The following is a 27,706-nucleotide window of genomic DNA, read 5'->3' on the forward strand; positions in this document are numbered from 1 at the left end:
GTATTTGGGACACTATAGCAAAGCACGGGAGCAGCTCGTGTGGAACTAGGAAGCGGGAATTTTAAGGAGCCAAGCGTGCAGGTAGTTGGAGAAATCGAAGAGGGGGACTTGTTTTCCACAGGTCATGGAATTGACATTGATAAAAACCAACTGTATGGAGGTCTCTGAGGAACAAGGGGGTCCCAGTTGACAACAGAAGATAACTAAACTCATAATAATGGTAGTTACCATTTATGGAGCATCGGTGGACAACACATCAAGAACCACAGCTTTCTGTTATAAACTCGGACTATATTTTCATGTCATTTGTCTATGAATAACCTCAGATTATTTTCATCTCACTGCTGCTCATTTTATTTCCTCTACTGTCAGTCAGCGTTATGCTCCACATTCCTGGACAAGCAAAACAGTCCTCGAGTTCCTCTCTTAACAAGCTTCCAAGCTGAAGGGCTTTTTATTTCACCTCGACAGCAAAAAATATTTGATGGAGAGGACAAAGGAAACTACTAGAAAGCTGAAGGAAGGCTAAAGGAAGACAAGCAAGAGTGTCGTCTGAGCTCTGTCCACTCCATTGCCTCACCTGTGTTCAGCAATAGCCCTCACTGGCTCCCGCTTCCACACTTGGCCTCCTCACAGAAAGGCAATTTGAGATTCAGATTGTATCACTCTTCTGCATCCACCATTGACTTCCCATTTCACAGATAAACTGCAGTCTTTTCCATGATCTACCAGCCTGTGTGGTCTGTACACAGGACACGGCCTCCACGCCTCAGACCCCCAGGCCCAGGGACCTGTCCCCAGCGTCTCTCACTTCAGGCCCCCTCCAGCCTCAGGGGCTTCCCACTTGCCCTTCTCTCTGCCTGAACCATTTCTCTCTCAGATGCTTGCTTGTTTCCTTCCCCACTCCCGATAATCTTACCTGAGAGGCCTTCCCCCAGCACCCGATACAAAACAACAGCCCTCACCTTCCACCCTTTTATTATTTCCTCCCCTTTACCTCATTTCTTATTTTCCATGTACTTTCATTAGATATCCCATTATGTTTGCCTGCTGTCTCTCTCCCTTTTCTCAAATATAAACTTCATTAGGACAGAATGTAAACTCCATTTCTTCACACATATCCAGCACCTAGAATGGTGGCCGAGTAGCTAGTAGAAACACGATTTTATGTTCTTAACAGCATTATTGAGGTGTATTTGACACAGTTTTATTTTTGAATAAATAACTGATTGAAAAAAGAAAACTAAAAGTTAAGGAAGTGATCCCCTGTTTAAATAAGGTTCATCCTGGGCGCCTGGGTGGCTCAGTGGGTTGGGCCGCTGCCTTCGGCTCAGGTCATGATCTCGGGGTCCTGGGATCGAGTCCCGCGTCGGGCTCTCTGCTCAGCAGGGAGCCTGCTTCCCTTCCTCTCTCTCTGCCTGCCTCTCTGCCTGCTTGTGATCTCTCTCTCTGTCAAATAAATAAGTAAATCTTTAAAAAAAATAAAAAATAAAAAATAAATAAATAAATAAGGTTCATCCTTCGCAATGACTTGTTTGAGGCTACATTTTGGAGATCATTAAAATAATCTTACCATGGTTCCATAAGAAAATAGATTAAATTTAAGGCAGAGGCTCTGATCACAGAAAGGTGATAGTGACTTTCAAGAATCTAAAACCTACACACCTGTGCTGTTGGTTTTAAAATTTTAACTCTGAACTTTATAGCTGTTTCTTTACAAAGAATATTTAAACAATGGTGTCACCATAGAAATGCAGAATTAATGCAATGCTTTTCTCCTGAGATCTGAGGAAAGCAGAGGGCTTTCCCATTATAAAGTTAAAAAAAAAAATACACTTTCTCTTTGTCCTGTAGGAGCTGTAATCAGAAAGTAAAGCTGGGGATACACCCCAGGAGACCACTCCAAGCGTGGATCAAGGACCAGCAGCCTCAGCATCAACTGGGAGCCTGTTATACTTGCAGAATCAAGCTTGGCCTCCCTTTGACCTACAGAGTTAGAGTTTAATTTGAACAGGTGATTCTTAGGTACATTAAACTTTGAAAAGTACTACTGTAAATAACATTGGGTGCTCTGTACAGGTCAATTCTGCTTGCTGAGAGTTTTATCTGGAGATTCAGAGCCCCAGGTACCTGCCTCCTGAGGACAGAAGGGGGAGCCCTAATCCCCCAAATTCCAGGTCTTTCAACCGGTTGGAGTTGCTCCTTGTCCTTTGCAGGGCTGGCGGAGTGAAATGCATTAGAAGCAGCACAAGGAGAGGGAGGAAGACAGAAAGACCTGCTGCCCCTTGCTGGGATTGGGGCAGCAAGGGAATCTGGCAGAGCCTTAGAGGTTCACAGATGGACAGACTCAGAGCAGAAAGGAAACAGAATGGGAGACTAGGGAAGAACTATGTAGTCTTTGTGCTTCTACTTTCATTTATTGTCCTCTCAGTCTCCCTGGTTATTTTTCATCTCTTTAAAAAATTTCCACTACATGTCTGCTTTCTCTTTTTGCTCTTCCCTGGAAGATAAAGATAATAATAAGGATAATATCTTACATCCACATGATGCTATATACTATCTGGTACATAATAGATAAAAGAGTATTTTATGGAACACAATTTTATGCCCATTTTGCAAATGAGAAATATTCTATACCCTTTCTCCCATGTTCTTTATTAGATTATCATTAAAAGTAGTTCTTGTTTTCCATTCATTTTGGTAAATTTTAGAGGTTCTTTTGTTTTTTCATGCATGAAATCATCTGCACAGTTCTTGGCACAGTGAGGATGGGGAGGAGGCTTAACAGCAAGCCTAGGGAGTGAAAGACTGCATCACGAGAATTAAAAGAAGTAGAAGTAGAAGTGCTTCAAGTTCTGACACGGTGGTGACTCAGCAAAACTCCAGTGACTTCCCGGACTCTATCTGGACCACCCACTTCACTCACTTGCTTTGAAAATGACTTGCTTTGAAAATGAATGTAAGTTTGAAGAAAATGGGATAAGGGAGCCATGAAATGTGCCATCCGAGTCCTTGGCAGACTGTGCTTTATTCCGTCTCTTACTCTTTACAATTTGTCTCACTTCCATTTTGATTTATCTGATAAATGTTGCAAAACTAAAGTGATCCACAGGCTTTGTAGCCCTGCCCCATGGTGAGCTTTCCTGTTCTAAACAGGATTGCTAAAGAGACAAAACAAAAGCCTGAGAAGAAATCACTCGAAACTTCTTTGGACTCTTCAAGACGTCAGATCTCCTGACTTCTCCGATACCAACTGCATGTTTGGCTCACTCTGTGGGTTTCTGCCTGCAGACTCCCTGAAAACAGAGAGGCCTTTTGGGGCCAGGAAGAGCTGCAAATTCAGACAATGAACAAAGATGTGCTCTAGATTCTTCAGTTACTGAAATGGAATAACTCTTATTTTCTTGAAAGCAGATAAAAGCAGAGCAGATTCCTAGAATTACTACAACCTGAAATAAATGCCTGAACATTGAATTCCCATTTTTCTTCACTTTGGGTGTATTTCATTTTTTAGATATCATAAAATGCTATAGATATGAGCGGTGAATATTTGGGGAATGAAAGGATAAATTGTGGGATTTGGGGTTACAAAGTCACACTTTATCAGAAATGGACACTCACCTCAGGAACGACTTTTAAGTCCCTTAGCCAAGTCAATTTTAAGAGCTTTTTACTTTTGTCTCCTGTCAGGTTGGCCAGGTCAAAGCAGAAGGCAGAAAGAAGAGATCTTTAGCTGGCCTCGCCCCAGGCCTAGTTGCTGAGGGCAAAGCAGAAGTGGGAGAAAAGGCTTTCAGGAGTGAATGTGACACCCCAGACCTGGTCAGAGAATGGGTCAGTGACTAGAATCCGCTAGGGACAGATGATGAAAGTGGATGCCAGTCGAGTGGCCAGATTGGATTCTAAACCCAAAGACGCAAAAAGCAGGTAGACAAAAATGGACATATCTCGACCTTCAGTCTAGGAGGAGCAAAACCTGAGCGTACTTGTTCAGATGAAATGGGACAAGATTGCTCCTTGTAGCTGCTCTTTATAAAGCAGCATGCCATCCCAAGCCAACATTCCGCTCCTCGTGCTACAGCAGTCATTGTAACTATTGTCATGAACAAGTGGAGAGAGGGCTCTGTGCCAGTCCTCAGCAGCCCCTCAGCCAGAGAACAACTCACACAAGTGTGCACGGTGGCAAGAAGAAACTCTTCTCTCGTCGTTGCTGGAAAGTGACTCTCTGTACCGCTTCTGGCTTTCATTTTTGAGCATATGGTTTTACTGATGCCAATAATGTTTTTCTGAAAAGCACAAGAGACTGGCATAAGAAAATAAACTGTCAAGAAAAGTTGGAAATAAAGTTCATTGTTCTGCTCAACGAATCACTGTTACAGGCAGAGCCTTCATCGTCCCCACACCTCTGGACTTCCGCTCTGCCGCATTGTGAGAGACGTAAAGAACCCCCAGGGCTGGAAACCAGCCCCCAGAGATGAGAAAGCTAAGCTGACCTGTGAACTGACAGAGTGAGTGCCTATGGCAGTCACATGGTTACCAGAGAGGTTCATTCTCCTACACACCCAGGGGGAGCACCAATACTCCAGGGCCTTCTGTTAAGTCAGAGCAAGAAGAAAACTGCTTCAGAACAGAAGAGCTGCCTTCTAGAAGAGATACTTTGAAAGCAGAGGGGAGCAGGGACGCCTGGCTGGCTCAGTCGGTTAAGCATCTGCTTTTCGCTCAGGTCATGATCCCAGGATCCTGGGATCCAGCCCTCCATTGTGCTCCCTGCTCATCATGGAGTCTGCTTCTCCCTCTGCCTCTCCTCCCCAACCCCGCTTGTGCTCTCTGTCACTCACTCACTCTCTCTCACATATTTAAAAAAATGATCTTAAAAAAATAAAGTTGGGAGGAGCATTTCCACACTATAATCCAGGGTTCTTTCATAACTAGCTTTTATTTAGTTCATTCATTCATTCAACTTCATTCATTCAACAAATATTTATTGAGAGTTTCCCGGGCGAGGTGCTAAGGAGGTAGTGCTAAAAACACACAGGGTAGAGTCCCTCGTCTCATATGCCTTTCATGGGAAGCAGAAAACCAATCACACAAAATGAATGTGAAACCGTGACCATGATCATAGTTCAAAGGAGAGGTACGCGATGCTATAGCATGAAAGAAGGGATTTGACCTAGTTAGGAAGCTCAGCTCAGGCTCCAGACCAGAACTGGAATTTGAAGGATAAACAAGTGAAAAGAAGTCCTAGGAGAGGTTCCAAGCAGAAGGATAGCCAGAGGAAAATTTCCATCACTGTCCCTCAATGTTGAAGCTCTACATTTCTAATAAAGCTCACTTTATTTCCAGTTCCCTGGGAAAACAAGACAATGTGATATCGCGAAAAACAATGGAAATGGGAACCTATGGGTCTCATTCTAGCATTATGATGATGCTCACACAACCTTGAACAAGTTACTTAGATTTTTTGAGCCTTAGTTTTTTCACCCATAAAATAAGCATGATAAAAGTCATCACACAATAGTTTCTTTCACCGTTGCCTCATTTTCAGTCTTCCTAAGACTCAGAGACTTCACTGAAAAAGAGAAGAGTTATGCCCGAATCATAGAATTGACATTTGAATGGGGTCCTTTGTAAACTCTAAAGCATTAGGTTGTTATCAGGTAGTATTAAGCCCATACTCCTTGAAAAGCCCTGGAATGAGAGTACAGGAAAAGGAGAGAAAGTACTCACCAATTTTGCACCGAAGCTCAGAGTCCAAATGTAAAGACTCACAAACCTCCTGGCTGGCTCGCCAAAAATGATGAAGTCCCAGAACCTAAGTCAGGTTCGGTGGGGTGAGGAGGTTCGGAGCCGACGACTAAAGAAAGAATTCTTAAGACGTCGTTGGTGCAAAATGGTGGTTTATTAAAGCACGGGGAGCAGGAGGCTGGCTGAGGACAAAGCAAGAGCTGGCGCCTTGCACCCCCCCCCTTCATCCGCTCCCCTCCATAGGTGTAGCATTCCTCAGGCACCCCTGACTGCCATAAAATGATAAATAGTTAACTTGCAGAGATCACAATCCTACATAAGACAGGAGTCTCCCTTGGTTTGCAAATGTCCTTGAGATTACAACAAAGAAGTTACCTTATCAATAGCCCAATTTCCAAAGACACAGAACTCAGTTTCTCAAGCCAAATGTCACCCTCCCCTCCATAAAAAAACCGAAGGAGGTGGAGGTAGAAGGAAAAGTAAATAAAGTTAAATTTCTTCAAAACCTAAATCTCATTAACAAGGATGCTTGATAGCAGGAATGTAACATTCCACCAGACTTCCAATTGTCTTTACTTGATAGCAACTAAGCCTTCAATATCCTGATAGTATTCTTTGCCCCAATAGCCCTTCTGAGCACCCCTTTGTCCTCACCTACCCAACTCCTGTGTATATAACCAACCACTCCTCACAACCCGGGGCAGCAGCTCTTCCTGCCCACGGGTCCTGTCCCCGTGCTTTAATAAACCACCATTTTGCACCAATGACGTCTTAAGAATTCTTTCTTTAGTCGTCGGCTCTGAACCTCCTCACCCCACCGAACCTGACTTAGGTTCTGGGACTTCATCATTTTCACTCCTAAAATATTTGTGACGCCTACTGTGTACCAGACCCTGTGATAGATCCTTCGAAAATGGAAGGTAGACTGAGGCACAGCCTTGCCCTCAGGAGAGAGGGGCTGAAGGAGAAATTTATTCTTTCCCCTGGTCCAGCAAGAAGATGCAGCGAGAGGAGAGGGAAAGGCGTCTGTGGTCTGCCCAGGCATCTAAGTTTCTGGCACTTGGCCCTTCCTGGGGGACATGTGATACCTTCCCCTCCGCCATCAGCTGAGAGTTTGCCCAGATAACCTGACCCAAGGGCCCCAGGGACAGGGCTGCAGGATAGATTTCCAAATATTCCGAAGAAGCAGACAAGGAAGGGAATCTTACAACAAACAAAAAATGAGGTGAGTGAAGTAGAAAATCAGTAGAAGCCAGAGTGCAGCTGACAGATGGAGGAGGTTGTCAAGGATGAGGAGAGAGAAGACTCACGACAGATTTCTGTCTTTCCACTGAAAGTGGAGTGAACAATCCAGATTCTCTGATTTTTCAGCCCAGCCAGCCAGGCTTCCCTCTTTCAAGCTCCTTTTGTCTTATTTCCCTCTTCCTTCTGAAAAAGATATACTGAATAAGGAGTAATTTCTTGCTCAACCGTGATTCAAAAGGAAGCTCAGCCACAGAACAGGCAAGTGTGGTGTTGCCTAGAGGAAAAGGACATGTAGAGGCAGGTCTCAGAGAGATCCACCCAGGTTTTGCAAAAAAAAGGCACCTCCTTCACCACAAGGTCTAAGACCTTCCAAGTTCAGGAAGAAAGTATCAGCTCCCCCATGAACAAACTGGTGCAATGTACCCAGTAGGACCAGTGTGAGTGAACTGGAGGCTTCTCTACAACATGACCAATATGGACAACATGGGCCCCCTTGGCAGCCTGAAGTTTGTGACTCTCCTGGTGGCTCTAATTCCAGAACTGCTATTCCTGGGAGCTGGAGTGCAGCTTCAAGACAATGGGTATGATGGATTACTCGTTGCAATCAATCCTCAGGTATCCGAAGATCAGAATCTCATCCCAAACATTAAGGTAAGTGACAGGGGTGAAATCAATACCATTATCCCATTAGAACAGGATTGTAGCTTTCTTTAAAGAGCTAACAACCTTACCTGGTCTGTATTGAGATAGTAAAGAGATCAGCATTTCTTTTAAGCACCAAAAATTATAATCATGATCCAGCCAGTTTGTTCACTTAATTATGCGTAGTCTTGGCTCAGAGTGTTGAGCTAGCCCTCCTTGATTTGTTCTTTCTGGTTACTACTGCTTTTAGCTATTTTTGTTTTCCTAACATGACTGTTTTTGGGGTAGCAACTTAAAAAAAATAACCTATTGTGGTAACAAAGACCAGATGTTTGACTGATGAATAAGCACAATTGTGCTTATTAAAATCAAGTTGTTGAATTCCAGCCTGAGGCGGAGAATTCTCAGACAGAAAGAGAGTCTGGGTGGAGTGCTGAAGAGCAAAATTCTTTTCACCTGAATGTTCTGTAAAGTAATTGACTATTTTCCCCTCAGTGTGGTGGAGGAGGGTCTTAGCTCCCTTACTTAAGATCCTCCCGTTGGTATTGCTTTAGAGAAATCAGTGTCATCATAAGGTGTGGTCTTGAACATGCCCACAGGAAGGATATGAAAGGGATTTGTTTGGTAAAAGCTTAGATCTCTTTCACAAAACTGGGAAAAACTACATAGGCAAACCCAGACTCACTGTTAGTGTCCTAAAATCTCTTCCTGTTAACCATTTGAGGTTTATTTTACTCCCAAGTTTTCCCATAGTCTAAGGCCATCTCTGAAAGAAATGGGCTGCTTTAAAATATTTTCATTATTCTTTACTGCTACTTGCTCAAGTATAATCAGAAAACCAAAACATGAAAGATATACAAGTGCCAAGATAAGCTTTTCTTCTGTTTGATTATAGGAAATGATAACTGAAGCTTCTTTTTACCTATTCAATGCTACCAAGAGAAGAGTGTTTTTCAGAAATGTAAAGATTTTAATACCTGCCACATGGAAAGCTAATAATTACAGCAAAGTAAAACAAGAATTATATGAAAAGGTAAGAATTCAGGGTTTTCTTAAATGAGCTTAACTCCAGAAAAAAACAACCAAGGTATGCTCTGTTTAAACTTTAACTGTGAGAACTTAAGCAAAAACAAGACATTGATATTAACACACAACTAGTATTGGGAAGATTGTTATCCCAAGATACATGGAAATATAATAAATGAGTACAGATTATGGAACAAAAAATAAGCGAATGCCATTGTCTAAGTAGCCTCTCAGAAGGCCTCTTTCCTTTTTAGTCCTTTCTGAAATGTTTCCTTACTGACCAAAAGCTGGTTTTATCCTACTGCGTATGAACTGTGCAGGGAACAATTCCAATTATGACTACCTTCTTCTCCCATCCTGTCAGGGGCAGTAGACATGCATGTCCAGACAGAAATGTAAGCTATAAAATATGACTGACTTCTCCTGCCAGAGTGTAAATTAGCAGAATTTCACAGGAACCCACGTCCAGGACACGGTTTTTGAGGAGTGTGGTGATAAGACGGAAGGCAGAAAGGGGGAAGGGGAGGAGTGGCTGCTTTTTCTTTTCCAATCAAAAAGAACTTAACCTTCGAAGGACTCTCATAAGCTGCAGGTTAAGCATCCATGATTATGTCTGCGCGCTATAAACAAATGTCGAATACATTTGGCAAATGACTGTTTGAAGTTACTGTGAACAAGAATCCAGGCAGCTAGCAGAAGGGGCAGGAACAGACTGGAGTCTCCACGCGGGGACTCAGTCTCAGAACCTGAGATCATGACCTGAGGCGAGTCAGATGTTTAGTAGACTGAGCCACCTTGGCGCCCCAGAGAGAGCCAGTGTTTAAGCTTTCACTTAGCACCAGGCAGTCTACATATGTTGTTTAGTTTTTACACACCTTAAAATTAGTGGCTATCACAAATTATTACCATAAGTTAGGAAACAGAAGCTCAAATAAAGTAAGGATTTTGTCCCAAACAGTTAGTAAATTACAGAGCCACAATTTTGATCTACACATATTTCCTTCCCAAACCCATGCTCTTTGCACCAAGCTATGCCGTCTCTAGTTATCTATATAGATAGTATTAATCAATTTGACCTTCCATGAAACAAAGATGTATTGGAGACAACTAGCATCAAAACCAGGTCATACTCCTGATCCTAATGGAGGGCTGAGAAATGAATAATTAAAATAAAAATGAGAATATTACTGAACTGAAAGATTAAAAGAAAGAATAATCATTTAGTGATATTTTTATACCTGTTGGATACTGATTTCTTTAGCCTCAAATGTCAATTAAGCAAACAGTGAACTATCATTATCTACAGGGGCCATGCTAGGCACTATAGAGGACCCAAGGACAAGCAAGGTGACTCCTGTCCCTGTGAATCCACAGTCAAATGCAGGTAGGAAGCAGGAGAGGGGAGGGAGAGGTAGAAAAAGTGGGTAAGAGCTGTATTACTATGGATTATAATAGAACAAAGCCCAAACAATCTCTGAGTACTCCATGCCCAGCAAAGCTCTCCTTGCTTTTAGCTTCAGGACAAATTTCCAGACATAGAAATGAGGTTTTGTCCGTGTGAAAACTATCCAAGGGCATGACATCTGTAGCCCTTTTGTAGGTGTTGCTTTGCAAAGCCCCAGACTTGAGTTCTTATCTTTTGAAAACTAAATGTTAATTATTATAAAAGTAATTCATGCTCATTGCAAAAACAAATCAAACACTGTAGAAATAATGGAAAATAAATATGAGAACATTTCCTTCCTCTGCTCTGGGGTGTGCACACACACACATAAAACAGTACACATATGGTACAGATAGTGATCGTGTGATGTGTATTTATAGGATCATATTAGATCTATAATTCTAAAATCAGCTTAGCTTAAGAAAAGTTAAGGACATAACTTCTAATGGTAAGTCTTGAAACAACATGTTTGTTTCTTCCTAGAAATAAAAGAAACAATGTTGTATATAAAATTGTATTCTCTAGATAGTTATTTGAATAGATATTTTCTTTGGTTTTGGCAATAATTGTTGAAATGGTCGGGGTACAAGATGAAATATAACTTCATTCCAATGATTGTACTGCTGATCTAATTGATACTGGGAATGAAAGGGTATGGCTTAAAACAAACACAACTTATTATCCCATACTGGTGAAGTAACCCACAGAAAGCTTTCACAACAGGCTGTGACACTTTACAGATCAGTCTGAATGACATTCATGGCTCTTAACATTTACTCAAATATTTTTATTATATTTTATAGGGTTTTATAATGTCAGAATTTCACAGTGTGGACTTTTGAGAAAATCCTAATCTGGAAAATGGAAAGGTCAAACTCCATGGAAAGTTGCCAAGCTTTTAAAATATAGATATTTTGAAAGTGCCAAATAATTTTACCGATATTTAGTTGTGCATGCATTTTAAACTCCACTTATAAGACATACCTTTTAAAAAATGTTATCAAATTGGAATACAATTCATACAGTAAAATGCACAGATCATAAAAGTACAGTTTAAAGTGTTTTAACTAATGTATATGTTTATGTCACCAACATCACAGTTGGGATATAGAGTATTATAAAGCATTTCTTTTCATTTAGGCAAATGTCAGAGTGACTGACCGGTATGGGGCACATGGAGATGACCCATACACACTACAATATAGAGGTTGTGGAGAAGAGGGAAAATACATTCATTTCACATCTAACTTTCTCCTAAATGATGACTTAATAGCTGGCTATGGACCACGAGGTAAGTGTGATCAATCCAGAAACAGACATAGGACAAAACTATTTACAATATTCTGTGCTTGGTGCTTGGTGTTGAAAAGCAACTCAAAGAACCTGAAACTTGCTCAGGACTTACCATCTGGATGGGGAGAGATAGGATACGTGTCCTTGAAAAGATATAAGAAACAAAGTGAGCCAGAAAAAAGCTGGACACCAGCGTAGTGGCCTAGACAGTGAGTGCTGTAGGAATTCAGCAGAAGGAGAGAACCTTTTGCCTTAAGGGTGCTCAGAAAGGCCCTCACAAAGGAGACACTCTCCAAGGTTAATGTCATGCTGGTAAATGGAACCATGAGAGAGAAAAGGGCAAAGAGTATGAATAAACAGTGGCAGCAGAAGAATCCAGAGCATGTTTGAGGGACAGGAGCAGTAGCCACTCTAATGGTGCAAAGTGACTGTGAGTAGTGAAGCAGTGGAAGAAATGGATGAAGTGCATGGGGGGATAGGGATAGGGGGATGGGGAGCCTCGACTGCCCACGTTAGCTCCACACCACTGAAGGTTTATGAGCACAGGAGTGAAATCAACATAGCAGTGTTCTCAGAAGATGAATCCAGCTGTATAATAATGATAATCTGGCTCCCTCAAATCAATGAGAGGGAAAGTGAATATCAGGAGAATTATTGGAAGTCCAGGCAGGAAATGAAGACTTGAGTAAGAATAGGAGCAGTGAGGTCAGGATAGGAAAGAGTATTAAGAAAACAAGAACTTTCTATGTGCCCTGTGTTGTGCTATTTGTTTTTCAAATGTTGTTTTATTTAATCCTAATAACTCTAAGTGATGGGAGATATTCCAGAGGGGAAAAAAGAGAAATAGAGGTCTGACTGCTACAGAGTGAAAGGCAAGTTGATTGAGAGGAGCAGCCGGTTGTCCTGGTGGGAAGACCCAGCTCGCGGTGGGTTTGGATGGCTGGAGTTTTGAAGAGAACGCAGGGTTATAGATTTAGGGACTGGTGTTTAGTGGATGAGATCTGAGGGGAAAACTGTCCAGAGAATAGATCAACAGGTCCAGGGCTAACTATCCCATGCTTAATTTTTTGTTTCTGATTTTAACAGAAGTAATGCCTTTCAAATGATGTTTTCACTTAACTCCATTTAAATCTAAATAGATGTTATTATCCTCTGTATGACTGGCGGGAACTGGGGCACCACTCTGTATAAAACACACTTAAAAAAAAATTTCCCTGTAACTATGAGGTGCTGCTCTTCACCAGCACTTATAAATTCCCTGAGTAGGAACAAACTTTCCCTTAATACCTTCGGCTTAGCTCCCTCCCTTCCTTTGTCCTCAAACTTGAGCAACACCTGCAGCCTCAGTCAGCTCTTCAAACACTTCCTGGTTTGAAGTGAAAAAAGGAAAAATGCACTTCTGGCAGAGAGTTAGTCCCAAAAGCTTCTCCTGGGGACTGGTTTTGATTGGAACACGGAAGGATATCCAAGATTTAGAGAAGTAGAGATAAAGATATAAAGGATTTGAAGCTGAGGATGGGGGTTTCCGTGAGCCAAGAGTTGGAGACAAATACAATCATGGAGAATCAGAGATAAAATAAAAGAGAACTGACTGTCCAGGCTAGAGTGGAGGCTTATGATCTTTTTTACTACTTCAACCTTCTCTGGCCCCAGGGTTTTAATCATTGCTCTAGAGAGGAGGATTACTTACAAGGAAAAAGTAGATATGCTTGGATAACACAGACTAAAGAAGAGGAAAACTTTATTTGCTTGTTTGGTATTTTAGTCTGTTTGGGCTGCTATAACAATATCACAGATTGAGTGCCTTACACACCACAGAAACTTATTTCACACAGTCCTGGAGGCTGGGAAGTCCAAGATCGAGGTACTGGCAGATTTGGGGTCTAGTACCTACTTCCTGGTACATAGACAGCCATCTCCTCTCTGCGTCCTTACTTGATAGGAAGAGGAGGGAGCTCTCTGGGGTCTCTTTATAAGGACACTAATCCCATTCATGAGGGCTCCAACGTTGTGACCTAATCTTTTCTCAAAGGCCCCATTTCCTAATACTATCACATGAGGCATTAGGATTTCAACATAGGAATTTGGGCAGGGGAGGCGGATAATAGGCATTCAGTCCACTGTACTTAGATAAGCTTCTTTCTCTTCCCACAGTCCTGAAATGGTAGGCCTGTAAGAAGCTAAACAGAAATGTGTTAGGCAGCTTCACTGAGGAAATGAGACAATGTGGGGCTCATCACTAGTTTCAGGTATTTACATTTACAGGACTAAATATATTTTCAGAGTGCCTCATTTATGAGGGTAGAGGGTAAAGCAGGAGATGGGAATGAAAGGTGAGGAAGTGAAAAGTCAGAGAGAATTACACTTCAAGCCTTTATAGTGAGTATATATAGTCAAGTGATGTTACATCTTCACTAGTTAGCAAAGCCCACCGCTGAGATTTCAGGAACACAAAACCAAAGTCTCTCTTCCACAGGTAGAGTATTTGTCCATGAATGGGCCCATCTCCGTTGGGGTGTGTTCGATGAATACAATGATGAGAAACCTTTCTACATAAATGGGCAAAATCAAATTAAAGTAACAAGGTTGGTACTTTTCCTCATGTTTAAAATTCATTGTTTATTTTTTTAACTTTAAAACAAAGTTGATAATGGTAGCTAAAACCTAACTGACAAGGAGGAGATCCTTTCATTTTTAAACTTTTAAATTTTATTTCATTTTTTAATAAAGTTGGTAAATATTTATGGTTCAAATATGAGAACACTATAAAAAGCTATACTCTAAGATATTTTTTCCCACCGTTGTCTTTACCCTGTTCCTCTCATGCCCTCTAGGTAACCATTTTTATTAGTTTCTTGTTTATTTTTTAAGTATTTCTTCAGGAAAATCCAAATAAATATGAATATATACTTTTTTCATTCTTTTTTTTCTTAAAAATAATTGCTTAGTGTCCCACTGTGTGGATGTACCATCTCACTCATTTTCAACCAGTCTCCTATTGTTGGACACGTGGGTTGTTACCAGTTTTTTATTACCAATAACACTGCAGGTCATAACGCTATATATTATTTTTCATGTATGCAGGCAGATCTATATATCTATTGAATAACTTCCAAGAATTACTGGATCAAAATGTACCCACAGCTGTAATTTTGGTAGATACTGAGCAATTAATTATCAGTTGATCATCAATGGGAAGATACTTCTCTTCTAAACGTTGTATAGGCCTTCACTCCCATTAGTAGGATTTGAGTTTGCTTATTTAGGAAGGAAACCTTTTAAATATCATCATTACATGTTCATTCTCTTCTGCTCTGATGTCAGATGGCAATGAGCTCAAAGAAGCTGTGACTCAGGATACTGTCACTTGTGCTCCTCCTGGGGACTCCAAAAGTTCCTGCTGATTTCCTGGCATCTTTTCCTTTGACCCTGTTTAGCTGGTAAAACCCTTGGCAATAGAGAATTCCTCATCCAGATCAAATGCTTTAAAACACAATGGAGTGCATATCTAAATTAATGAACTTTCTTAGAGCAGTTTTTATATTTTTTTATTTTATTTTTTTTAAAGATTTTATTTATTTATTTGACAGAGAGAGATTACAAGTAGGCAGAGAGGCAGGCAGAGAGAGAGGTGAGGAAGCAGGCTCCCTGCTGAGCAGAGAGCCCGATGTGGGACTCGATCCCAGGACCCTGAGATCATGACCTGAGCTGAAGGCAGTGGCTTAACCCACTGAGCCACCCAGGCGCCCTTAGAGCAGTTTTTAAAATGTTTTAATGTGTATCTAGCAAGCTACAAGCCTTGAAACAAATTATTACATAAGCTAATGAAGAAGAAACATAAGTATTTCTGAAATAGACCCAATTTCTCTTTCTATTTTTAGGTGTTCCTCTGACATCGCAGGCATTTTTGTATGTGAAAAAGGCCCTTGCCCCCAAGAAAACTGTATTATTAGTAAACTTTTCAAAGAAGGGTGTATGTTCATATACAACAGCACCCAAAATTCAACTGCATCAATAATGTTCATGCAAAGTTTATCTTCTGTAAGTATGGCCTTGGAATGACAAACTCCTACAATATGCCATCTCTTCCCTAGATGGACTCATATATTTGAAGTATTTAAACAAAAAGGCAATTAAGATTCACTAAATTTTAGATCTTGGGGAACTTAGAGTTCATCTAGTTTTTATTTCACAGCTAAAACAAAGAAAGCCCCAAAAGATGACCCCCCCCCAAAAAAAAATTCCTTTAGAAAAGTGATTATTTGCTTTCTAGGGAAGGTGATTTAACAAGACAGCTCTGGAGACTTCAAAATAAATTGCTCATCTGGTAGTATTGAGGAAAAATGTATTGAGTCACTAAGAGTGATATAATACATGATTATATTTCTCTCATTTGAAGTAACAAACCATTTTCCAGCCTCCACCAAAATGAAAGAAGAAGAACAAGTACAAATCACTCTTATTTTAATTGTTTCCTAATTCTCTTTCCCTTGTTTTGCATAGTACAAAAATTAAAAAGGAAAACCAGGTCTTATCAAGAGAAATCAACTAACCCTTAGCTTTGCAGGTTCAGAAACTCAACCTTGTCAGTATCCTGCATTGGCAAGAGACTAGTATATGGATCTAGAACACACTTTTTACATTATTACTTAAAAATCGTACTCTGTCATGGGGATCCAATACTTGCATTCTCTAGCCAGTTCATTTTTTCTCTGAAGGAAGCACCATGAAAAAGCCAAATTCTCACCAGAAGCCTGCTTGGAGGGAATGGAATCAGAAAGGAGGGAGACTGATGCAGAGGCTTACTGGCATCAGTCTTCATGACCTGATCTAGCCATCCGTTCTCACAAAGATCTAAAACTCATGTCTGTGCATCATCTCCCCTCCACGGTGCTGGGAGCGCATGAACACATGCGTCTGAAGTTTTCTGTTTCCACGGCTGACCAATGTCCATTAGATTGATGCATTCTTTTCTTTAAATACCTTTTCTTCTTCAGTCTGGTTTAGTCAAGGCTACAAGTCATTCTGTCATTTTAAAGTGATTTTTCATATTTGTCTGATCCATTATGTTTTTAATTTCTAGCTTTAATATTGGAAGCCAACTTAAGTATTTCATCCACACTATGCACGATCCTTTGAAAGACCTAATCATTAATAACCCATCAAAAAAATTTCACAGTCCTCTAACCATAGTCACAAAAGAGAGAAAAGAGTCAAAAACAAACAAATAACAAAACCCAAAATGGGTTATATTCTCATCTCCCCATGCTACTGAGAAAACCATGTCCTTGAGCAAGTATCAACCTTCTGGAGCTTTAGCTTCCTTTTCTGTGAAGTTAGAGATGGGACCGGCAAGGTTTGTTCTAGCTCTAAGCTCCCATGGCTCTGCTAGCAGGAAGTACCTACTCTGCAGGAATACAGCCACTGAGAATAGGCGGTAACATTACTTTGCAATGCAAACCATACTTTAAAAAAGGGTGGCATATGTTTGGTATTATTAATTGATTTTATCTCTATTTCCAAATGGGGAGAAAGATCAGGAAGTAGGTTTAAGTTGGGGTTTTTTCCCCTTATCCTATTCTTACAGAGACCAATATTTGAACTAGATCAATTTATGTTGACTGATCAATAAATAAAGGCACAGGTGGGCCATTAACTATAGTTCCAAGGAATAGGCTGACCCAGATAACATCTTGTAGAGTGTTTTCTTTAACACACTATCATACTAACAGAGGTGGAAGATTGTTTTGTTTCCTTAAGACTAAGATATATATACACGGTCTGCTCTCTGTTTTCCAAGTGCAAACAGACTATAATTTAGACTGATCCCAAGTACCACAAAGGTGCCAATGTTTCAAGCAAAGGTTGTGAAGGTATATTTGTAAACTCACTGTCTTTCTTGAAGTGATAAAGGACTGCTATAGCACTGCTGATATCTCATGTTTCAGCTTACCATGCCTGTTTAACTTTAGTTGCTTGAGAAGAATTATGTCTAATATGAAAGGAGTGTCTTTATTCTCTGATAGAGAATATTCTTTCTCTGATAGAGAATTATTCTTTTTCTAGGTGGTTGAATTCTGTAATGCACGTACCCACAACCAGGAAGCTCCAAACCTACAGAACCAAATGTGCAGCCTCAGAAGTGCGTGGGATGTAATCACAGACTCTGCTGACTTTAACCACAGCTTTCCCATGAATGGGACTGAGCTTCCGCCTCCTCCTGTGTTCTCCCTTGTTCAGGCTGGTAACAAAGTGGTGTGTCTAGTCCTAGATGTGTCCAGTAAGATGGCAGAGGTAATAATTTGAACCAAAATGACTGTAAGCCATTCTTGTTGGGGTTTTTTTGTTTTCTTTTTTTCTTTAATTCTTTTCATTTTCAGAGGTTAAGGGCAGAAGAGGAGAGGCCAAAGGTATGGAATTGTCATGCATTTCATCTTTTCTTGGGGACAGGAGGAACAAATTTAGAATGTAGGCCAGAAATTGAGATAAGGCAGATAAATGAAACCCACAGATAATCCCTAGCCCTGATTTTTTGCTACTAATTGAAACTTTTTTCCAACCAAGACCCTTTTACAAAACTCTGACGTGTAAGAGAATCTCTTGTCTGGCCATATTTTGCTCACTGGTACACAACCCTTGCTGAGGTAAGAAATGGTGAGTTTGCAAAGAGTGTACATATCCACTGTGTGTGTATTTTCCATGTCACCATGAATAGAAAACCATACCTCAGTCATGCAGGAAGCTCACAGCCTTCCAGAAAACCACTTCTGAAAACCCAGCACTCTCAGATAATGGTTAAAATTTTAGTCTCTCCTGGCTTCTTCACTTGCTGTCTATAATCAGGAGCAAAATAATCTTCCTGAACTGTTCTCTCATCTGTAAAATAGGGAGTATAATACCTACTTTTAGTGTTGTAACAGAATCAGCTTATACTAGTTCACTAGAGTCAACTGTTAAATTTTAGGAAATTTGCAAGCCAGTAGTTAAATATAGACATTATTAAAAATTAAACTCTGTAGATTTAGAGTTAAGTAACATATATTTTTTAAAAAACATAATACATGCTTAAAACTCATTACTTCCTGATTATTTTCCTACTATTTTTTACTGTTATCTATGACCAGAGTCAGTAAATAACAGTTCATGGGCCAAATTTGGCCCACCGCCTGTTTTTGCATAGCCCGTAGGCTACAAATGGATTTGCCCTTTAAATGGCTTAGAAAAAAATCAAGAAAGTAATAATATTCCATGATATGTGAATAAATTACATGAATTTCAAATTCCAGTGTCCATCAATAAAACTGTATTGGAACACAGCAACACTCATTTATTTTCATCTTATCTCTGGCCACTTCAATGCTAAAACAGCAGAGTTGAGTAATTGCAACAGAGACCATATGGCCCACCAAGCCTAAAACCTTTAACTTTCTGTCACTTTTCTGAAAATGTCTGGTGATCTCTGATCTATGCTCTTAAGATTATTTCTGGCCTGTTGTATATGTATGGTCTACTACTACACATCTCTTCCCCAACTCTGACTTCAGTGATGTCACAGTGACAGCTTGAAATCAGCCATGGTGGGAATATTTGCCCCACAGAAATTGTCAATTGCAACAAAGTCTCTCTCTTCTCTCTTTCTTTTGCCAGAAATCCAGTTTTTTAAAATACATTTTCCAGCATACCACCATCTACTTCATAAAGCTGCTGAGGGGGAATAAATGAGAAAATGAATATGAAGGTTTTGGTTCAGAAATAGTAGTTATTATTTTATTATAGTACTTATCCTAAGGAAGAGTTTATCCTCTTGTATTCTCTAGATCAACAGTCCCAGAAAATTTGCCTTTCTTGACTTGTTTCTGAAATATTAGGAGCTCCACTAATACATTCAGCATATGGATAGTTTTGTAATCCTGCTTGCCTGCAGTCGACTAGGGCATCATCTTTTAAAATATGGTCTCAGGGTAATTTATATTGGCTAGCTGCCTCTATTGAGGAAGAATAAGTACAGCGAAAGTGATCATTTTATTTGAGAGAAGACATAAAGGAAGCAGAAGAGAAATAAGCCTAAAGTCATAGCAAAACAAGCTTCCTTCCCTTTTCCTGCCAATATTGTACTTGAACCAACATGGCCATTCATTCATTAGGTGCCTGTACTGTTCTGGCTTGGGGGATGCAAAGATGACAGAACATAGTCTCTGCTTCAAAATGCTCACAGTTTGGGGCACCTGGGTGGCTCATCTGGTTAAGTGTCTGTTCATTTCAGCTCAGGTCGTGATCTTAGGGTCATCAGATGGAGCCCCACAACAGGCTCCATTCTCATCAGGAAATCTGCTTGAGATTCTTTCCCTCTGTCCCACCCCCCCTACTCTCTCTCTCAAATAATCAAGTCTTTTAAAAATGCTCACAATCTAATGATGGATCCACAACGTGCACATGTGAATAAATATAATACAATGTGACAAGGCTCCAAAGAGGTGTGAGTTGCTGTGGGAACATTGATGAGGCAGTATCTAGGCCGTAGAAGAAAGTAACTGAGAATGACTTCACTGAGAGAATGAACTTGGAGTTAATCTTGAAGAAGGAGGAGGTACTTGCTAGGTTAGATAATGTGAAGGAGAAAAAGGGAGGAAGGCCAGGGAAGGGATGAATTTGTGCAGTGGCCAACAGGCAAAATTAGAAAAATGTGTTTGGGGGAAGTACATTAGCTAGTGTGGTTATAACTAACATTGGATGTGTCTAAGGAAATGGCAGATAAGTTGGAGGGATAATATGAACTGGAGAGAAATTTAAGACAGTGAGCTGATAGGACTTTTCAAGAATATGGGGACTGATAACAGAGGGGTAATAAAAGACAGCTCTAGGCTTTTAGCTTAACTAGTTGGGAGTGGAAATCCTGATTAATAAGAGTGAATTAATTATAAGAAAGAATGATGACTTGATGACATGGTTAGCAAATAGGTGCTATTTACCGAGTGCTGGCTAGAAGTCCATTTTGCAGATGAGAAAACTGAAGCTACAAAAGATGAGCGATTTCTCTATGGTCACATAATTAGCAAAAGTTGAAGGTGGGAGTCAAAGTTCTTGCTTCATCCACTCTACCAACTTCTTCCCCAATACCGTATAAGAAACAGCATTTGGGAAGGGAGGCAATGAATTCAAAGTGTCTCAAGTTTGAGACACCTGTGGGATGTTAAATTGGTGATGTTTCCTAAGCAATGTGAAATGTAGGTCCAGATATTAAGGGAGATGTCTGGGTTGGAGACAGAGACTACAGTGATCCCTGAGCTGGTGGTCACTGCAGCTCAGCTTACTGCTCGCACAGCCTTCAGAACAAGTGACCCTGCTGAACATCAGGATTATCACCTGCCCAAACCTGGTCGTTAATACCACTCTGTAACTGGTTAACACTTCGAAGTATAACTGTACTGCCATATATGTATCTCAATTGATCCTCATAGCAATTCTATTTTCATAAATAAGAAAAATACTATTATGCCCACTTTATAGATGAAGTGCCCAGTCTAAGATGACCACAGTAACAGAGCATAGTGTGAGCACACATATCCTAACTGCTACCTCTCTCTATTATCAGGTCTCTTTGCAGTGTCTCCTGTTACCCAGACTGGATTTTAAAAGAAGCAGTTACAAATCTGGTTTTAACTGGTTTCAGAGATCTTGAATTCTGAGTTGGAGAGAAAGAGTGGGATGATGTGTTCTTAGATAGTGGTAAATGTAAGCAGGGTTCTAAACCATGCCCCCCTCCTTGAAAAGCATTTATTTTTTGCAATTAATCAAACAAGATTCCAGCATTGCATCACACTTTATAGCTCAAAAAATTACAATCTGACATTGCTAAATGATTCGCATAAATATTTGCTGATGGAGTTGTTTAGTCATACTTTCATCTACAACCAAATGTTATTATTTTTCTTTCTTTTTTTTCCTTTTTGGGACATAGGCTGAAAGACTCCTTAAACTGCAACAAGCAGCAGAATTCTACTTGATGCATATTGTTGAAATCCTTACCTTTGTGGGCATCGTCAGTTTCAACAGCAAAGGGGAGATCAGAGCCCAGCTACACCAAATTAACAGCGACGATGACCGAAAGCTGTTGGTTTCACATCTGCCTATGACTGTGTCAGCAGAAGCAGAAACCAGCATTTGCTCAGGGCTTAAGAAGGGATTTGAGGTACAGTAGAGCACCCCCTGCCTCAAATCACCATCACTTTCTTTCCTTCATTTTGTGGTTATCTGTTTTGGGGTTATCTGTTCTGATAACAGATTCTGATTTGGGGTTATCTGTTACAGTGTGGTCATAACAGCCTTAACTGTAAGAGAGTAGCGATGGATTATTTTAAGGTCAGGAACCATATCTTATTTAGCATTAAGCCCTATGTGTCTAGCAAAGTACCTGTCACGTAATAGTTGCTCAATAAATGCTTATTGAAGGAATGAGTAAATAAATAATAAATACAATGGTCAAGACTGGGGGACTTCAGCATCATCTAGACAATTTCTAACATTGTCCCTATCCATTCTGGGACTGTCCCAACTATAGCCATTTTTACCAGGTTTTCTGGTCAAAATCAGCTTGTCTGTCTTCTGTGTGTAGTCATTCTAGACCTATCTAATTCTAATGCATAGCCAAGGTTGAGAAGTCCTCTTAGTGGTCATTCACTGGACATCAGAGGCAGTGATAACACATAAGAATGTGCCCCCATATCCTCTATCATGGACCCTATTCTAAACCAGGGGCATGCTGTGATGATTCGAACAGGAAGAGTCCCTCTCCACAAGCAAACCAGTAATGGCATGTAGGGTGACAAGTCCTGTGTCCTGGAATGGAGTGAGTTGAGGACGGAATGGGGATGGGCATGGAGAGCAGCAAGCCACAGAAGACCTCAAAGAGGCATATGCCTCAAAGGTGGAGAATCTGGAATGAGTTAATTCTTCTGTTTAATAAGAAGATTTGAATTATATTTCCTTCTAAATGACTGGTACTCTGTGTTCAGGTGGTTGAAAAACTGAATGGAAAAGCCTATGGCTCTGTGATGATATTAGTGACTAGTGGAGATGATGAGCATGTTGGCAACTGTTTACTCACCGTGCTCAGCAGTGGTTCAACCATTCATTCCATTGCCCTGGGTTCATCTGTGGTTGAAAATCTAGAGGAATTATCACATCGTACAGGTAAATATATTTCTACAAATTTATAGTTTAGAGTACTTGAATATTTAAAGCACAACCATGAAGCTTAGATGATGTCAATAAAATGTGTGGCCTAAGTGGAAAAAATATAGAAACAGTTATCTTAAGGAAAACAACACAGAAATCATTGTTAAAATCTGCCAAAATTTTGCAGACTTTTTTTTTTTTTTTTAAGAGAGGGAGAGAGAGAAGGGGGTGGGGAAGGGGTAGAAGGAGAGGAATCTCAAGCAGATTCCACTCCCAGTGGACTATCTCAAGACCTTGAGATCATGACCTGAGCCAAAATCAAGAGTTGGACACCCAACCAACTGAAACACCAAGGTGCCCCAAATTTTCCTAACTTTTAAATATTTTCCTTAGAAGGTGCCAATTATATAGATACAATGAAAATATAATTTTATCATTTCTTTGTTAAACCAATCTGATCATATATAATCACAGAGGTAAAAATTTTTAAGATTAAATGCACTAACTTCCATGATAAGGACACATACCATATTGTAAGATACATATTTTTTTGTTCCAAATGAGGCATGAAATAATTTTATCTTATATTCCTTATAATTAATAAAAATGACTATTTCTGACTTAAAAACTGAAAACTGGATTTTATTGAATTACTATTGAAAGCAATGTTTTCAGAATATAAACGAAAATGTAAATATATAGCAATGATAGATAGCAATTACCCTAGGCTGTCTAGAAATTACTTTATTTACAAGAATATTTAATAAATATCTATCCTATACCAGATAGAGGCTTAGACCTTGACATTATGGCTGTAAACAAAACAGATAAAACCACTCACCTCTGCTGCTTACCATGTGGCCGGTAGGATACTATGCAAAGCAAGTCAAGCCCAACTCCTTCCCCATAAGAAAGGTTGTTGAAAAAGACCTAACGTGTTATTTTTTGTTTTATTTTATACATTTTAATAGTTAACATCCTAATCATGTATTTCAGGAGGTTTAAAGTTCTTTGTTCCAGATAACTCAAACTCCAACAGCATGATTGATGCGTTCAGTAGAATTTCTCCTGGAACCGGAGACATTTTTCAACAACATTTTCAGGTCAGGTTCTGCTTGGTGCTACACCTACAGACTAGGCTGGAGGGGCAGGGAGGAGGAAGCAAGAAAAATAGATGAATTTTGCAAACTGCCTCATTAATCTTATTTGAATACGTAGTAATTCTTGCACAGAAGGCTTTCTTTTTTTAAAGATTTTATTTATTTGACAGAGAGCGAGAGATCACAAGCAGGCAGAGAGAGAGGGGGAAGCAGGCTCCCTGCCAAGCAGAGAGCCCGACTAGGGCCCTGATCCCAGGACCCTGAAATCACTGACTCTGAAATCCCTGAGCAAAAGGCAGAGGCTCAACCCACTGAGCCACCCAGGCACCCAGACAGAAGGCTTTTAATGAGCTTCTTGGTCTCACCAAAGCCCAGATTCACTTTTACCTGATGTCTGCTTTTCTTCACCCTAGGAGTAATCTCCAATTGCTATCTCAGCCTTTTAAGGTCTGGAAGCAGAGCGTGCTCCTTCCTAAAAGCTCAAAATGAGGGTGGAGGTGGGGAGGAAGTAAGGCCAAGAAGAAAAGTAAGAAACCGTGTCTTCAGTTTTAGTTCTATAATAACTTTCATCAGTCGTAATCTTTTACCATTTTTGGCTTCTTTAAAAACTTCTTTGAAGCTCCTCCCTCATATTACCAGTATCAACTATTTCATTAAATTCTTAAAAAATTTAAATATCTCTTTGACTACTGCAATTTACTAGACTTTGCTCACAAAGGCTTCCTCAAATCAAGCCATTTTCAAAGGGCCAGAGTTTTTCTAGGTGCTTTAAAGATATTTTGAACCTAACTGAGGGTTTGGACAAAATTTTATCTGCTGTTTCCTTACAGATGGTAAGTGAACCTGCTAAGTTAATGACTTGATGGGAACAACGGAGGCAGTTAAATTATTCTTAGAAAATATTTAACATGAAGATTATGTGTACACTGTAAGGCAATAGCCACAATTCCATCATTAGAAGTGAGAAAAGGTGAACCATAAATGAGAACATATATTATAAATTAGATTGCAATGGGCTCTTCCAAATAATCTACCATATAATTTCTTCTTTAATAATGTGAAATAAAAACAAATGTTCAAGAAAGTTTTTTAAAAATTTAACAAAATATTATTCATACGGCTCAAACTAGCCTCATGTTCCCAAACTTGGCCACCGCTCCCCAGTTATATGTCATTAACCTCACTAGACCTTGGGCAGAAACTATACCTAAATCCTCTTCAACAGCTCAGGCCCAGCACAGAATGTGTCCTGGTAGTCAGCAGTCCACAAACACTTGTAAAATAGACTTCAACAAATAATCCACAGTGTTTCTGCTGTCATCTACCAAAAATTTTACATGCTTCCAAGTTTGGGCAGTATTACAGAACATTACGCAGCATGTTTATTTAATAAATAAAAATTTTCCAAGTTATTTACTGACTTGTGTCTGTTGTGACTACACGGTGATTAAGTGTGGGGTCTCTGATGTCAGCTTGCCTGGGCTCTATCCCAGTGTCGACTCCTTGCCATGTGACAACTGGACACAGGACTTCTCTAAGCTGCGGTCTTCTCATCTGTGGATGTGGATAACAAAAGTACTCACCTCAGAGGGTTTTCATGAGGATTAAGTGAGATAATATATGTAAAGCATTTCGCACAGTGCTGTCATGGGCTTGCACTCTGTATGTGTTGTATACATACACACACACGTGTGTGCACATGGCTTATGGTGAATGGTTAAATAATAATTTTAATGTACCCAAGACCCCTGAAACTCAGTGTTTTATTCCTTATTAAAATATATAAAAGTAGGAGTGCCCAGGTGGCTCCATCATTTGAGAGTTGGCTTGATCTCAGCTCAGGTCTTGATTTCAGAGTCATGAGTTTAAGCCTCCCACTAGGCTCTGTGCCCATAAAAGTATCTGAAGAGATAATGTATAAATTAAACCCTTCGGCACACTCACAAACAAAAAAATTTTAAGAAGCTTGTTATTATAATTGCTGAGGCTAATGTTGATTTGGATGAGAACTAGTATGAGAACAGCTAAAATCTCTCCGTAAAAAATAACGAAGGGACACTTGCATTAACTGTAATATAATATTTTATATCTTTTGTACTCCTATAGTATACAATATTTTGCTTTGGCAAGGTGTTTTTATGAAAAGTAATTTATCTAAATATTGTACATGTCAATAAATTATTTTTATTTTTGCCCAGTTATTTGTGTTTGCCCAGAAATAAAGAAAAAGATGAAAAGTTTATGCTTACACTAGAAACTTTCACATATATGTGTATTTTCTCAAACAGCTCCAAAGCACAGGTGAAAATGTTAAACCTCACCATCAATTGAAAGACTCTGTGACTGTGGATAACAGTGTGGGCAATGACACTACCTTTCTAGTCACATGGCAGACCAGTGGCCCCCCTGAGATTTTATTACTTGATCCTAATGGAAGAAAATACTACACAAATAATTTTGCCACCAATCCATCTTTGCAGACTGCTTGTCTCTGTGTTCCAGGAACTGCTGAGGTAGGTACTGTGAGCTTGTTCATAATGATGACTCGTAGCTAAGTACATAACTTTCAGTTGAATCACGTAATTAAGTGTACTTTATAAAGAAATCCTATTCTGATCAAAATTTTACTTTAAATTCATACAAACACATTTTGTGAATGTTAAAAATTAAGAGAAACAACTAAGGTATGTTCAAAACATCAAATAATGGATATCAAAGTCTTCTCTCTTCATAGTAGAAATTAACATGTGCATAGTACAAATAATTTTTTTGCTTACTTTCTTCTTTGCAAAATTCACACAGTTATCTATATGCTTAGCAAAAAAAAAAATAAATAAACAACTATGCCTAGAATTTATAATATGAATATATGCAATACATGTTTTTGAGAATCTGCTATGTGCTGGGTCTTGTAGGAATGAGAACAGCGTACTCAGCATATAGGAATGATGCACAGGCTTTGGGGGAAGGTGACTGCTTCTTGAAGTTGAAACATCAAAATGGAAATATGAAGGATAAAGAGGCCAGAGGTGTCAACGACATTCTCAGCAGAGGAAATAGCACATAGAAAGGCTCAGAAAAAAAGAGAATATAGCTCTTCATAGAACTACAAGTAGGTCAACATGGATGAACTACACAGCAGCATGGAAGGTGGAGATTTAGGGGAAAGAAAGAGAGGAAGTGATGAGGTTAGACACAAACAGGAGCCATGTCAGCAAGGGCTCTGTATGCCCAAAAAAGCAAGAAGAGCTTGAGTCCTAAAGCAAAACAGAACCACTAGTGGTTCTCAGCGGGGTGGTGAATTAACAAGGTCCATTCGTACACTGCCCAAGTGCAGTCCTTCCTCAGCACTATCAGTTCTCTTGGGTCCCAGATCCCTGTTGCAGCCTCTGCTGGGGCTTCCCTGCATCTGGGCTTCATCTCTACCCCACTGATTCTTCTGAAGCATCTGATTAAACCTATCTCCTATTCAAAACTCATTGGTGGTCTCAGGATAAAATCCATGTGATTACTGATATATATCAGGCCATTTATGTTATGACTTTTGCCCAAGCTAATTTCTTAATCCTCTTCCCAAACACTTTCTGCTCTGCTCCTCCTTACTTTTTTCTCAACTCATCATGTTCTTTCCACGTCATGTTCTTTGTGTAAAAACCAAGAACACTTTACCTATTTTTTTGCCTTTGCCTGACCTCTTAGTCTGCATTAGGTGCCCTGTAGCAAAACAAACATTACATCCAAAGAGAAGGTTTTGATATGGAAATTTGTATTAAGTGTCTGTTACTGATGTTATGATTATAAAAAAAGAAAGAAAGAAAGAAAAGAATAAATAGATGATCTTAATACTTGAATTATGCCCTCAGAGGAAAATAGCCAAGCACATGAATCCCAATGAAGTAGGCTGGGTAGGGTGTGGTAGCATCTTTACTTTCCACATTGAGTCAAAACTTAACCACTTGCTGTTTTCTCTTTCCTCTCATGCTCTACTGTGTTCCCCCTGTTACTTCTAGGGTTTAATAAGAAGCAACAGTGGGATGTG

General features: G+C 39.8%; 1 protein-coding gene across 1 annotated transcript in view; it reads left to right on the plus strand.

Annotated features, from left to right (window-relative positions):
- The first annotated feature begins 7,452 nt into the window (after window positions 1-7,452).
- Window positions 7,453-27,706, plus strand: part of CLCA2 (chloride channel accessory 2) — a 37,480-nt gene continuing 17,226 nt past the window's right edge. The window contains exons 1-10 of the mRNA XM_059377097.1: window positions 7,453-7,638; window positions 8,525-8,662; window positions 11,240-11,390; window positions 13,869-13,977; window positions 15,274-15,433; window positions 17,459-17,686; window positions 21,351-21,581; window positions 22,405-22,582; window positions 23,564-23,670; window positions 25,956-26,180. Of these exons, the coding sequence (XP_059233080.1) occupies window positions 7,453-7,638; window positions 8,525-8,662; window positions 11,240-11,390; window positions 13,869-13,977; window positions 15,274-15,433; window positions 17,459-17,686; window positions 21,351-21,581; window positions 22,405-22,582; window positions 23,564-23,670; window positions 25,956-26,180 (1,713 nt within the window). The remainder of the gene's footprint in view (window positions 7,639-8,524; window positions 8,663-11,239; window positions 11,391-13,868; window positions 13,978-15,273; window positions 15,434-17,458; window positions 17,687-21,350; window positions 21,582-22,404; window positions 22,583-23,563; window positions 23,671-25,955; window positions 26,181-27,706) is intronic.

This window comes from Mustela nigripes, chromosome 14, assembly GCF_022355385.1.
Source record: "Mustela nigripes isolate SB6536 chromosome 14, MUSNIG.SB6536, whole genome shotgun sequence".
Lineage (NCBI taxonomy): Eukaryota > Metazoa > Chordata > Mammalia > Carnivora > Mustelidae > Mustela > Mustela nigripes.